The following is a 14403-nucleotide window of genomic DNA, read 5'->3' on the forward strand; positions in this document are numbered from 1 at the left end:
CTGTCTATGGCTAATTTAAAAGAGACCAGTTGCAGTATTTGAACATAAAGAGGGGACAGTAGCACCCTTTGGTCCTGACCTGCCAAATGCAACCAGGTCCCAGGTTTCATCCCTGGCCTAACTGAATAAGCTGATAAGGTTAAGGTGGCACTACAATTGGCATCAGTGCCCCGGACTAAAATAGGGAGTAAGCAAATCAGCTGGCATTCCTATTTGAGCAACATCCAATGGCTCAATGCTGGGAAGTGCGTGTTTGGACATTGGGCGAGAATAGGACCGGGCTAACCCACGGTCAAGTAGCCTGCCAAGACTCAATGTGCAGTCTCACAGATGAAGAATGTCCATTTGAAAAAGTTTTTGCACTGCTGCCAGGCAGCAAGAAACTTGAGTTAGAAGAGAATTGGAGAAAAATTGAAATAAAGCTGTGGCTGTATTCTGCAAATAGTTTCAGTCGGAGCAATCAACATGGAAGAGTTTCGCCAAGATTGCTTTTACTATTTACATTGAATCTCTAACTTTTTGCACAATACGGTATAAGCACAGTTCTTTTTAGCAGTGACAGAGGGCTTCCCTTTGCACACTAGGCTGCATTTGAAGCCAGATGTTTTGAGTGACAGTCAATGCAATGTTGAAAAGTTCTCTGCAAGAAAGCACTGGCGTTTCTCCATGGTGTATGTGTGTGGCTCACAGCAGGACCAGAAAACATTGAGCCTTCATTGCTCACATGAAAGCTTGAGAGCAGAAGAAAGCATTAATAAGTAGTCGAGGAGAGAGGGAAACAACACAACAAGGGACAAATGCAAAACTTGGAGAATGCAGGAAAGAAACAGATTGAGAGAAATTACCGTAAGACTGAAAAGGTAAAGGCAAATGTGTCAGAGGTAAAGGAATGTCAAGATAACTGAGAAGGGATAAAACTGAAAGAGCGAAAATGAGGCAAAACATAGAAAAGTTGCAGTAGCAGAAAGTGAAAACTTTGGAAATGAAATACAACTGTCAATAATTTTAGCAAAAAGGTGAGAGGATTTTCAACACTGTATTCTGTGGGCAACAGGTGCAGAGAGGAAACAAATTATAAAATTATCTCCTAAAGTACAGTTCTGGTCACTGCATTACAGGAAATACGTGATTGCACTAGAGAAGGTACAGAGGAGGTTTGGAGGTTTACAAGATGCTGCCAGGAATGGGGAATTTTAGCAATGAGGAAAGATTGGATAGGCTGGGGTTGTTTTCTTTGGAACAGAGAAGGCTGAGGGGAGATATAATGAAGGTATATTAGATTATCAGGGGACTAGATAGAGATGATGGGTAGGACCTATTTCCCTTAGCAGAGAGGTCAATATCCAAGGGGCAGAGATTTAAGTAATTGGAATTTAAGTAATTAAGAAGGATTAGAAGGGAGTTGGGGAGAAATTATTTCCACCCAGAGGATGGTGGGGTCTGCCTGAAAGGGTGGTAGAGGCAGAAACCCTCATCGCATTTAAAAAATACTTGGATACATGCTACAAGGTTACGGACCACGAGCTAGGAAGTGGGATTCAGGGTGGATAGCTCTTTATCACAGCACAGACATGATAGGCCGAATGTCTCCTTTTGTACCATAAATTTTCTATGCTTCTATGGTCTGTTGACCATTAGTGTGCCAAGATACTGCACACATATACCTGGCATCCAGAAAACACCTTTCAATAACCATCACCCTGAATCTCAGAATTTCCTCAATAGTGAGATAATGGACATATGCCTTCAACATGGAGAAAGGCCTTATGCAGGATAACTTTGATGTGCCAGCCATCTTACTGTTCCTGATGTCCAAGTCAAATGCCACATATCAAGTTACTCACCAATAAATTCTCATGTGAGCAGCTTTGGCAAAAAGACATCTGCTGTGGAATGATTCCTCCTCCAGGGTAGTCAATGAGTTTAGTGTGATTCAGAGCCTCTCTCTCTACAACAATTTCCCTTCTGCAACAAATTTCCCTCATAGCTGGGTGATAGCTCACACAATGAGTATGGGGGGAGGTGATGCTGAAGGACACCAATTCAGTTGCATGCCTGAGTTCTGACCATGTCTTATATGCCTCAAATGTAACATTCATTAAGCTTTTGATTATCATTGCAAAAATATAAGACCAACGCACCCTTCGTCCCATTTCAGCATGGTCCCAAAAGACTGTGTCCAGGGTAAAGTTGCTTCCACAGTAGATACTGATATGAACTAAAAGCTGCGGCACACATCCTTTGTATTTTCCAATTAATACCCTCAAGATGGCCTCTAGAGTGGTGCAAAGCCATCACAACACACTTCTAGAGCACCCAAACCCATACCTTACTAGTTAGGCCTTGTTTATGCAGTACAGTGTCTACCACATTTCGACTACAGAGAGACAAGCTGTGGCTATTGAAAATCTAACAGGTGAAACCACTAGGGTATAGTATGCGGCGATGTTGCAGTTAGGAGGATTGTAATACAAGAAATAGGAGCAGGAGTAAGCCATTCAGCCCCTCAAGCCTGCTGCACCATTCAATAAGATGATGGCTGATCTTCCACCCCAACTCCACCTGCAATGTTCCCATATCCTTGATTCCCTTAGTATCCAAGAACCTGTCAATCTATTACCACAGAAGAATTGATGGTATCTGTTTTCTGGCTGCTGGTGACAGTTTTTACATGAAAGGTGCTACATAAATGCAAGTTGTTGCTGTCAGGAGCTGCAAAGGACAATCTAAGCGGGACTCTCCCATCCAACATCCACTCCACTCAGCAGCTCAAGCTTGTAAACTCGGCAGACTGGAACCTAAACTGTGTCCATTATGCAACCCATTGCCCATTCCATGGTGCACACTAATATCCCACTCCATTTTTATGAAAAAAAAAATCAAAAAAAAATCTGTCCTTTCCATGGAAATAAAAGCAATAGTATTTAACGATCTAAAAACTGGGAAAACGGGGTTTAAAGGGCCTCTCCCAGCCAGCAGATGTCAATGTCTGAGGAGTTTTCAGGGATTTCTTTTGTAAAAGCTGGTTTTCCTTCCTGAGTTTGTGTTGTGTGTCCATGACTGATTGTGAATAGAGAGCTGTCACATCATGTCACAGACTCGGGGCAGATTTACATTTTAACCGAACGGCGGGTGGGCTGGAATATATAAAAAAAAGACCTACAGAAAATAACCCAACCTCCCTCCCCCATAACACATTTGCAACAACCACATCATTCTTTTCCCCCCAATTAAAGGAATCCAGGTACTTAAAGTTGATCTGAGAACGGGACGGGAGGGGGAAAAGCAACGCACTTTGGTGCATGGTTTTTGAGGGGGGGCGAAGGCGGAAGTTTGATGCTTTAATTATTTAGAATATATATATAGATAAAAGAGGCAGACAGATGTGAGGCGGGTCCACGTGGTTTATTTCAGACACAAGAGATCTATTGTTCAGATCAATAAAAAGGCAGAGTCTGAGGGGGAAAAAAAGGGGAAAGAAAGGAGACATCTGAATGTTTAAAACCCGGCACAAAAAAAAATATATAATTTAGTGACTTTCAATCAAGTTGGTGGATATTTAAGAGATTTTTTTTTTAAAAAAAGGAATTAATTTTGCTTAGAAGACGATTTTCTACTTCTTAAAAAAAAATTGGGGATTTCCTTTTTCTTGCTGCTTGAGACAAGATGCCTCGCAAGAAGGTGGACAAAAAGAAAATGAAAGGTGGAAGGAAAAGAGAGAGAGACTTCAGCGATGAAGAGGAGCTGGAGCTGGAAAATCCCGGCAAGAAGATGGGCAAACCCATGCTGCAGACCGTCAACGAGCCGGAGGAGACCAAGGAAAAAATAGTAAGAAAGCTCGGGGCTTTGGCGGGGCAACTTTTTTGTTTTTTCTCCCCCCTCCAACTAAATGCCTCAACCCATTTTAATCACCAGAACTAAAAATAAATGATTAAAACTTAGCTCTTAGGTTTCTAAGTGCCCCCCCCCCAACCCCCTTTTCCTCTCTCCTTTTGAAAAGTTTATTTTAAGAGAAATTCCCTGAACGTTTTAAACTTTAAAGGGGGAGAAAGTACAACTTTTACTTCAAAAATAAGGCCTGAACAAAGGAGCCGGGCTCGCAGAGCGGCTCCTTTCGCTCCCTTCTTACATGACTTTTATCTTTAACAAGTTATTCGGCAGGAGCTGGTTATTGAGTTTTTACATTTTTAATTTGGATCCCCCGGGTTTGATTCTTTTTGTTGTTTTTCGACCTCGCGATTTCTGCACATTAAAAAGGACGGATTTGGGGGGGGGGGGGGGCTTTAAATCAGCCGCTTTACCTCAGCTTTTTCTTGTGTTTTATTCTGATTTTTAACCCTGTTTTTATTTTATTTTCTGTTTGTTTTTGAGTTGGGGGGGGGGGGGAAATGATTTGTTTTTTTGTTCGGCTACTGTGAGCCGCGGCCCAACTCCGCGCCTCGAATCGAACAGCGGGCGGCAGGCCGGAGGGAGGGGTAATATAAATAATGGGGAGTTTAAAGTCTGGAGCTTTCACCCTGTGTGTGTGTGTGTGTGTGTGTGAGAGAGAGGGGGGAGATTGATTGTTTGGCCGTGGAAGGAGTGTGTGAATTGGGGCCGGGTGTACGATAGGCCGGGGCTCGGGCTTCTCCCCCGGACTAGGCCGCACGCCAGTCGGTGAGACTTTCCCCACAGACCGGCCACCGCTTCCCATCCGAGCAACGGGGGGGAAGGAAAACCATTAATCTTCCGCCACTTTCTTTACAAAAATATTTACATTTTAAACTTCAATCTTAACTGAAAGTCGGCGACTGGATTTTAAAAAAAAAATTAACTTCCGCATTACACACTTTATTTTTTTTTACCTCATTTAAAAAAAAAAATTCTGATCTGCTTTAGAGCCACGATTTGTTTTATTAACTTATTTTTAAAAAAATTTTTTAAAAAATTTCGTCCGTTTCCGCTGCTCCAATTTCCCGCCATTTCTCGGGCGTCGGAGGTGGCTCACTGCGCACGCGCCAGCCTCGCCTGTCAATCAAGCCGCAAAGTCATTGGGCAGTGAATGCTGCTCCAACCAGAGGTATAAGCTCATGCTGCAAAGTGGACATAATTGCAGGGGGAGGAGATGTTTGAAAATATTTAATTAGAAATTACAGTTTTTGCAACATTTTCAAGAGTGGTTGAAATTTCCCAAAGTCTTTGGTCAGAACTTTAAACTAGAATTATTTTTCTACACTCTGCTCCTGACATCGTTACAGCCTTGGTCCAAACATGGACGAAAGAGCTGAACTCCCAAGTGACCATGATTGCCCTTGATATCCAGGCAGGATTTGAGCGAGTGTGGCATCAAGGAACATTAGCCAAGTTAAGTCAATAGGAATTGGGGAAATCTCTCCACTGGTTGGGGGCCTTCCTAGCACAAGGGAAGATAGTTGTGGTTGTTGGCAGCTAATCATCTCATTTCCAGGACATCACTGCAGGAGTTCCCCAGGATAGTGTCCTAGGCATAACCATCTTCATCAATGACATTTCCTCCATCATAAGGTCCAAAGTGGGGATGTTTGCTAATGATAGATGTTCAGCACCATTCGCAACTTGTCAGATACTGAAGCAGTCTGGTCCGTATGCAGCAATCCTGGACAACATTCAGGCTTGGGCTGATAAGTGGCAAATAACACTCATGCCAGACAAGTGCCAGGCAATGATCATCTCAAACAAGAGAGAATCTAACCATCTTCCCATGTTATTCAATGGCATTACCATCGCTGAATTCCCCACTATCAACATCCTGGGCGTTTCCATTGAGCCAGAAACTGAACTGGAGCAGCCACATAAGTACTGTGGCCAGAAAAGCAGGTCAGAGGCTGGGAACTCTGGAGATTCGTCCACCTCCTGACTTTCCAAAGCCTGTTCACCATTTGCAAGGCTCAAGTCAGAAGTGTGATGGAATACTGTTCACTTGTCTGGAGGAGTGCAGCTCTAACAACACTCGGGAAGCTCAACACCATCCACGGCAAAGCAGCCCACTTGATCCGCACCCCATCCACCGCCTCAAGCATTCACTCCCTACACCACTGACGCACTGTGGCAGCAGTGTGTACCATATACAAGATGCAAACCCACAATGTCTTTTCCACCTAGAAGGAAGGACAAGGGCAGCAAATGCATGGGAACACCACCATCTACAAGTTCCCCTCCAAGCCACACACATCCTGACTTGGAAATATGTCACTGCTCCTTCATAGTCACTGGATAAAAATCCTGGAACTCCCTCCCTAACAGCACTGTGGGCATACCTGCACCAGATGGACTACAGCAGTTCAAGAAGTCAGCTCACCACCACCTTCTCTAGGGCAGTTGGGTATGGGCAAAAAATGCTGGCATAACCAGGTAGGCCCACATCCCATGAAACAAATAAATATATATTTCACAAGTGATATTGCTCACAATGATTCATTAGTTTATATACCCTGTTTTGTTACAAACCTGGGTGTTACAAGAGGAAACAGGACACCAGAACTTTTGTTTTGCTAACAGGAGCTAATATTTATCCATACTATGAATCCAGAGTTGGAGAGAAAAGTGAGGTAAGTCAAGTAGGAGTGGTTAGGTAAGACTAAGCTGTGATGTAACTCCAAGGAGGAAAGGGAAACTGAAGGAGGTATGGAGCTCCACAGTTCTGAGGCCCTGCAACAGAGTGAATTGAGTAGGAGACCGTGCGATGACGATTTTTGTATTTCAACACAGTGTGGTTCTGGGGAGGAGGCAAGGCGTGTAAGGATGCATATTTGGAGCTTGGGGTGGATGAGAGAAACCCCACCTCCTGACTCCCCAACGCCTGTTCACCATCTACAAGGCACAAGTCAGGAGTGTGATGGAATACTCTCCAGTTGCCTGGAGGAATGCAGCTCCAACAACACTCAGGAAGCTCGACACTAACCAGGACAAAGCAGCGAAGTTTAGGATTAATGATGCAAATCTTGGAGTGAAACTGAGATGTTCTTCACTGCAAACTTTTAGCTCTGCATAATTCTAGCTTGTATAGTATATATCCTTTAGAAATTGTGGAATTAAAATGTGGAAGTATTTTCCAAAACAGTTACATCTTACAGTTGTGGGCTGTACAGTTCCTTTTAGTAATTGAAAACTCTCAAGTGTTCGGTGCAAACGGCATGTGTTTGACAGAGGGCAAGAAACATTAAAACGTTGGCCCTTGGACAAAAAAAGATATAGAACAATTGTTGTACTGTGAAATGGCCAGTATCTGGATCCCCTCGAGTCACAGGTCTCTGAATCTGCTCTTGGAAGCCTTTGTTTCCAATGGAACTACACAAGGATAGTCACCTGTTGGTAGCCTAGCAGGAATGGAATCTGATCCTGGAGTATTGCACTGCTCAACCTTTAAACAAAACGCAATGCGGCAGTCTTTTAAACAAAATGGGCACCTCCAGAATATTTTTTTTAATTTGCTGTTTGTGATGTTGCACTGCTGAGAAGCTGCAAAAGTGTTAAACTTTTTCATAAGTCTTTTGTTTTTATTCCTCCAAATTTCTTGGTTTGGGTGTGGTGGTTAGCCTTGGGTACCTTGCCTAATTGACCATTTTTCATATTTGCGTCTCGATAGTGCGTGCTAGTAGGGCTTTGAGACAGATTCTTTTTTAACCTTGTGTTAACACATGTCAACATTTACTTATTCAGGAGGGATCTGGGATCAAACAAGGGGTTTTCCTTGTTCTGTTAGGCCCAGAGTTAGAGGGTTAAGTTGTATTCAAATGTTAGCCCAACACTGGCCCTGTTCTCTTGAGGTGAATGAAAGGAATTCTGCACAGAGGCATTCAAATCAGTAGTGGTGTGTACCTAGGACCTTTAACATTGTTCTTTAAGTTTGTGATAGTTCTTCACCATAAAAATGCAACAATTGACAGCCTTCATTGTTGAAAGTTGCCTATCATGTGACTGAGTCTCTTGTACCAACATAAAATGGTTTTTAAAAAATGTATCAAAAGCCACCTTGCTCTTATATCGCATCTTGGGTCTTCTAACAATTGTTCTATCCCTCTTAATGGTTTAGTCTCAGATCCACAAACACTTCAAAAAAGTTGATTGGTTTGGTTATTTTGAATATTTAATGTGATTTTAAATGAGTTGCAACAAGTTAGGAGTAAACACTGCTAATAATTGCAATGAATCTTTGTAGTTTGTCAGGATGAGATTTGTGCAGGATTCTAAGTTGACCCTCCCTGATTATGCTGCAAGTTGAAGGCATGAGGATTAGTCTTGGGGCTCCCAAGAGAGGGTGATCCAAGTCACAGTATGAGAAGCCACATGAGTTTTTGGTGTTGCTTGACATGAATGGTAGGACTGAGGTATGGTTGAGGTCTGAGGTGTGTCTGTGGAGCAGTTCTGCACTGCAGTAGGCAGTTATGATGGGATTGATCTATGTTGGATTTTAAGGAGCATTGCGCAGCAGGGTCTTTGGCGATGGTAGAAGTAGATGCATTGGATAAAATGGACCAACTTTCCAGCTTCCAGTAAGCCTTGGCAGCAAGATGATGAATCACCCTGTGGTACAACCCAATGCCCTCCAGCAGAAAACATATGGGAAGGCACATTTTGCCAATCAGAGTAAATAATGTACATTATTTGCTGGGGAAAAACACTTAAGATGTATGGGACCCTTTCCTGCAGGCCTGCCTCCAAGGCAACCGCACCAAGCCTCCACAGTCAGAGTAAATTTGGGGCTGGCTGCTAAAGAGACAAGCCCCAGTACTCCACGCACTGCTGCCTCAATCCACTGTCTGATAAAGAACCTCCACAGCATGGTGTGGTATGTATATGCACAATATATGCATATGCGCAAAACAGTAACAGCACTTGGTGGCAAGGGTGGAGCGGGTTAACATGGCAAAGGAAGGACTAAATTTAAAAAATCATTTTTGATTATAGCAGGGTGAAGACTGCATCACTATTTGTTAATGATGAGCCATGTAATTTCATCCTGTCACAACAAAGCGATTTCTGAAAATGAGCAAAAATACTGTGGATGCTAGAAATCTGAAATAAACAAGCCTTGATGGACTTCTGTTTTAAATGTAGTTGCAATTTGCCAACACATTCCTATCCAGTGCTGCCGAGGGATTTTCTGTATGAAACCGGCCAAGACATACTAAATCAGATGGCTCATGTGGGAACTGGTCTTGGGACATTTCGGAACCAGCAGGAAGTGGAAAGGTCCATCAAGGATTTGCACTTGCATGATCTCTGGTAGTGCGGTCAGCTGAATGGATCATACAATGTTAGGAGCTGGCAGCACTAGCATTAAAAATGCTTTAAATGCAGCATTAGGCCCCTTTTGACTGTGCCATCTTGTGCTCGCTCCAAGGTCATGTACAGCACAACTGAATGCCTTTAAGACACGCCTTTGTGCTTTAGTCTGAGGGAAATAGCTTGATCAATGGGAGCACTGACTCATGGAAGGCTTTCGTTACTGTTTTGAAGCAGATGCTGAAAATAAACCCAGAGAAATGGTCTGATCCATATTTAGATTTTATTTTTTTAATGGGGCTGTTTTTGGAAGGTTTTTTTTAAAAAAGTGAGCGTGTCACAAAGATTTTTACATGCTTATGAAGTTGTAAACTGAAGGCTTATGGTAAGTTCTGATGGGCCAATTTTGTAAAGAGCATTCTAGTCTAATTTGTTGCAATTCATGAACTAACTTGCTTTTTGATATCTCAACTTGCTGGGTTTGTCCATCAGCCTTGGCACGCACAAAAGATTGTGGTTTGCTGATTATCTCGGATACCAGCATCTTAAATCATGTGACTTGCCGAAATGTTGTAATAAGCCATAAGTAGCCAATCAAGGATGCTGGAAACGTTCAGTCGGTCACTCAACATCTGTAGAGTTACCACTTCAGGGGTGGCGCTTTTCTCAGATTTCCACCATGTAGTTTTCTTTGCAACAAGTACTGGGTGGGAGGAGACCATTGTGGAGCATAAGCACCAGCATTGACCAGTTGGGCTGACTGGCCTGTTTCTGTGCTGTAAATTTGATGTAATTCTATACTGCTTTCTGTCATTCTACTATATAAAGCTACAAATAAGCTAGAATTCGAGATTTCTATTTGTTGGACTTGCTTTGCGTTTCTGGGGGTGGTGGATGGACAAAGTAAGTTATTACTAAAACTGCCCTTGTTAGTTGTTGTATCTAACAATGCGGATCCAAATGGAGTGGGAACCCATGTGCTAATTCTGATGTATGCCCACCACAGCTGTATATGTCATTTTTATTTTGAAACACAGCACTTCAAATTTCTACATAAGGAATATGACTGCCTTCTTCCTGCTCCCCTACAATTTAATGAACGCTGTGACTGGTTCTTGTAATCTCTCACATTCCTGAATGTTTGTTTGTTTTTCTTTTTTTAATGCTTTCCTACAGAAACTGGAAGGATCCAAGTGCAAAGGTCAGCTTCTTATCTGTGGAGCCACAAACTGGGACTTGATTGGTCGTAAAGAAGTTCCTAAGCAACAAGGTAGGACGCTACATTTCCCGAGGTGCGACTGATTCTGTGCTTTTGACATACTGGTACTGATCGCCTCTACTGTGAACACAAAGTCAAAAATTTGGGTTTGTTGGTGCCTTTTTTTTTGTGCATGAGTGTCCTTAGAACTCTCAAATGGTATCCAGCACATGCATTTGTGGGCAAATTGTCTTGGATACCTAATTGGTGAGGGCCTAAATGTGTGCAGTGAACATCCACCAGAAGTACGCAGGGCAGGCAGATCACAACATCAGTAGCACGCAGCACTGATTTGATGCCAGAAATACCATTTTGGAGCTCAATGCCCTCTCTTAACCTCACATGGCTGAACACATGGCTATTTAAAGGCGCCATCAACTACTTACTGGTTAGTTGCTGTTGATTTTCTTGCAACTGTTGCTATTATTCTATAGTGGTTTCAAGTTGCAGAAGTCAATAAGGAGTGGTGTGGCACATGCTAAAAGACTCCTTCTTGACTGAGGCTTCTGCAGGAGACTGATGCACTAATGGACATTCCCCTTGGAATACAGCTGACTTCAAGAATGGCCATGCAGAGCAGGACGAGCTGCTGGAAGAGGGAGCAGGAGAAGGAATCTCAGCAGCAGGCCAGATCCAGCTCAGGGTGTTAAGGGAGAAATTCCTGTACTGCAACCTCAGCAAGGAACAATGTGCTTCAATAAGAATGTCCTCACTGAAATTTTCCACCTGCTGCAGCCACAACTACAACCTCAGAGCATGGCAAGGACTGCATTGCCATCGGCTGTGAATGTGACAGTGACGATAAATCTTAGTGTGTCTGGCCCCTTCCAGGCTGGAGCTGCGAGGCATTTGTAACATCTCTCAGTTTGCCATCCACTGTAGCATAAGGGAGGTTGGTGAGGCGCTCTATTCTGAGAGCTAACTACATTGCATTCTCTCTTGCCAGAGGCGGAGCAAGCACACAGGCTTATTAGAAGTGCAGGGTGCCATTGACTGCGCGCCTATCACTTTGCATGTCAACTGTGCCCTAAACTGGAACCGAAAGTGTTTCCACACTCTCTAGCTGGTGTGTGACCATAGGCAGCAAATCATAGAGGTCAATGCTTGGTGTCCTGGCAGCAGTCTCGATGCCTTTTTACTGTGGCAGCCCACTGTGCCAGCTGCAATTGAGTCACCACAGCACAACCCAAGAGTGACTACTGGAGGACAAGGGCCAGCCGCTGACGACATGGCTGATGACTCCGGTGAGCAACATGCATACAGTGAAAGCCATGCTGCCACGTGAAATGTGATAGAGCAGACTACTGGCCTGCTGAAACAGCGCTTACTCTGCCTAGACCACTCTGGAGGAGCCATGAAGTACTTGGCAGTGCGGTGTTGATATTCGTGATGGTCTGTTGCGTGCCCCTGCACCAGCTATACAGCGAGTAGCTCAGGCGAATGCAGGGAGGAGGTGACTTAGACTGCCCTTTTCTACTCCGGCTGTCTGAAGAATCCGAATGCGAAACCAGTAACCGCAACCTCAATTCCCCATTTCGCAACGGTCCCATACCTTACCCTCCCTCTCTCACTGAACAACACAGTGCTTGCTTGGCCACAGTACAGAAATAAAAGCTGCCATAAAATAAATATTCCAAACCAATGCTGGGATTTTATGTTGGCAACAGGGATCTCGACATGTGGAAAAAGCGACGCTGAGATTACCGCGTCACTTCTTTGGCACTAGATACAGCAGGCCTTCTGCAAATCAGGCACTTAAGTGCACAGCGGTGGGCCTTCCACGGAATCAAGGACCCCGGCAACGGAAGTATCGCCCTCCAAGCTGCTGGCCAATCAAAGGCTGGCAGCTCTTCCATTGAGCAGCACCACTGCGGAGGCGGTACTGCTGCCGGAGGAGCACCTACCCAAGGCCCAGGAGTGACACTGAACCTAGACCACCGGTAGGTCAGGGTGGGGTGGTGATGGCAGTGGAGGGGGTCGCTCACAAGGGCAGGGGTTGGCTCTCTGTGGGGGGGCCCCCTCCTTTCTGATGCCAAGTCCCTTGTTCAAGCATTAAGTGCCTTTCAGTGAGGACCCCCAACCCCCAGAGCCAGGAATCAGCCCGCACAGTTTCTCGTGACACGCTTCTCGTGCGGCAACGGAACTGCCCACTGCATGGCTAATTGCACCAGCGGGATGAGGGCCTAATTGGGCATTAATTGCCAGTTAAGGGCCTCAATTGGTGGCAGGGTGGGAACGCCCCGGATATCATTTTGGCAGAGGTGGGGAAAGTGGTGGGGTTCCCCCCACCCCCCTCACTGCCATCCCACCTGATTTTATGCTGTCCCAGCCTCCAAACGTGCCACTGGAGAGAGCATAAAATTCCACCCCCAAATTTATAAAGTCATGCCATCTTGCATACAAGAGTCAATAATCACCCTTGTACATCCCATTAGTACCTGTTTCCGTGTGCCTCTGCCTGTCCTAATGTTCCTTAGCAGTGCTACCCGTCGGCTGCAGCACAGCTCGTGGAAGGTTGCTGATCTCTGGAAGAGACTGCAGGTGGCCTTGGAAGATGGCCTTGCAGATCTGTGCCTAGAGGGCCTGGCTTCGGACTGCATCATCCTGGCATGGGTAGCAGTGGTCTGGGCTGGCTGATGGACAACAGCAAGAGCGCAGACAGGGTGGCAGTGGTAGGAGGACAAGTCATTTCCACTGCGCACTTCCCCCCCCCTCCCCCCCTCCCCCCCTCCCAACCCCAGGGCAGCATTTCACCAATCCTAGTAATCTGCACTGCTGTGACACCCTGCAGGCCACTTTGCACACTGTAATCCACAACCATGATGGCAGCAGTCTGAGCTTTCACTGCAGCACTCAGCCGTGTTGCTGGTGGAGCTTCCATTTGAGCACAATCGGCCGTCAGGCGTTACATTGTGGCTGGGTCCACAAGTGTGCAAGTGGAGTTGGCTACCACTTCCATGCTTTGTACAAAGCCTTGTGCCAAATTGTTGACTGATTCCTCAATGCTGCTTGAATTGACTGCAGGCTTTCTGGTAGGCTGCCCCATCTGAGTCTGCAGCAGAACATGTGTGTGACCTCGCCCTCCAGTGAGCTGGCACCTGTGCTACCCTTGCCCTCACCCTTGCTGCAGCGCATTCGTGCCTGTTGTCTCGCCACATTCTGATCTCACTTCTGCTATCGTCTGAAGTATGCACAATGTCATTATTTGAGCTGGTGAATGTGAAGTCTGGTGATCAGGGTGGTGGGTGGGGGGTAGTAGGAGGTGAATGCTTACACTATCTGTAGTTTGCAAATCAGAAGAGTGTGGGATGCGATGAAGGATGATTGTATCCTCATACCCAATCATGTATGATTTAATTTCCACCTTTGCCTACAGCAATGGCTGTCCTAATAAAAGCCAGCACTGTCTCCCCTGTGGGATTTAGGACATGCAGGCACGCCTGTCCCCCTCCAGTTAGCTTCTGGTTGTGCACCACCTGTCCTTCAAGAGACAGAAGTGTCGTGGAATTTGTTTAGATCATGATTGGACAACATATGACCCATGGGCCAGAGTCTGGTCCTCCAAAGGTTTCAATTTGGCCGGTGGGTGTAAACTGCTGGAATGTCAGGCACTTCGGTGGGCAGCTATAGGTTTGTTAGGGCCCCGTTCCCACACAACATGGCCGTGCCCAGCAGAGTGCAGTGTTCATGGCCTGCCTCTATTATCTGAATTTTGGCGAGTGGAGCGCGGGGAGCAAGAGAGACTCAGAGTGGGCAGAGAGAGATGCAGAGGGGGAGGGAGAGAGCAAGAGAAAGAGATCAAGATCATTCCTGACAGATGGACATCTAGCTGGAATACTCCCCATCGCTATATTAAGTGTGCAAACAGAGATTGAGTACTAATGCAAGCAAAAACAATGCCA

At 45.2% G+C, this 14403-nt stretch overlaps 1 protein-coding gene across 2 annotated transcripts in view; it reads left to right on the top strand.

The window, feature by feature from the left end:
- Positions 1 to 3090: 3090 nt before the first annotated feature.
- Positions 3091 to 14403, top strand: part of rcc2 (regulator of chromosome condensation 2) — a 37778-nt gene continuing 26465 nt past the window's right edge. Inside the window, exons 1-3 of one of the 2 annotated variants that reach the window (XM_068017453.1) lie at positions 3091 to 3244; positions 3667 to 3828; positions 10420 to 10513. In XM_068017453.1, coding sequence (XP_067873554.1) covers positions 3667 to 3828; positions 10420 to 10513 — 256 coding nt within the window. In that variant the 5' untranslated portion in view covers positions 3091 to 3244. Of the gene's footprint in view, positions 3245 to 3319; positions 3829 to 10419; positions 10514 to 14403 lie in introns of those variants that run through there. The other variant, XM_068017452.1, reaches the window with a different exon arrangement.

This window comes from Heterodontus francisci, chromosome 37 (genome assembly GCF_036365525.1).
Source record: "Heterodontus francisci isolate sHetFra1 chromosome 37, sHetFra1.hap1, whole genome shotgun sequence".
Classification (NCBI taxonomy): Eukaryota; Metazoa; Chordata; class Chondrichthyes; order Heterodontiformes; family Heterodontidae; genus Heterodontus; species Heterodontus francisci.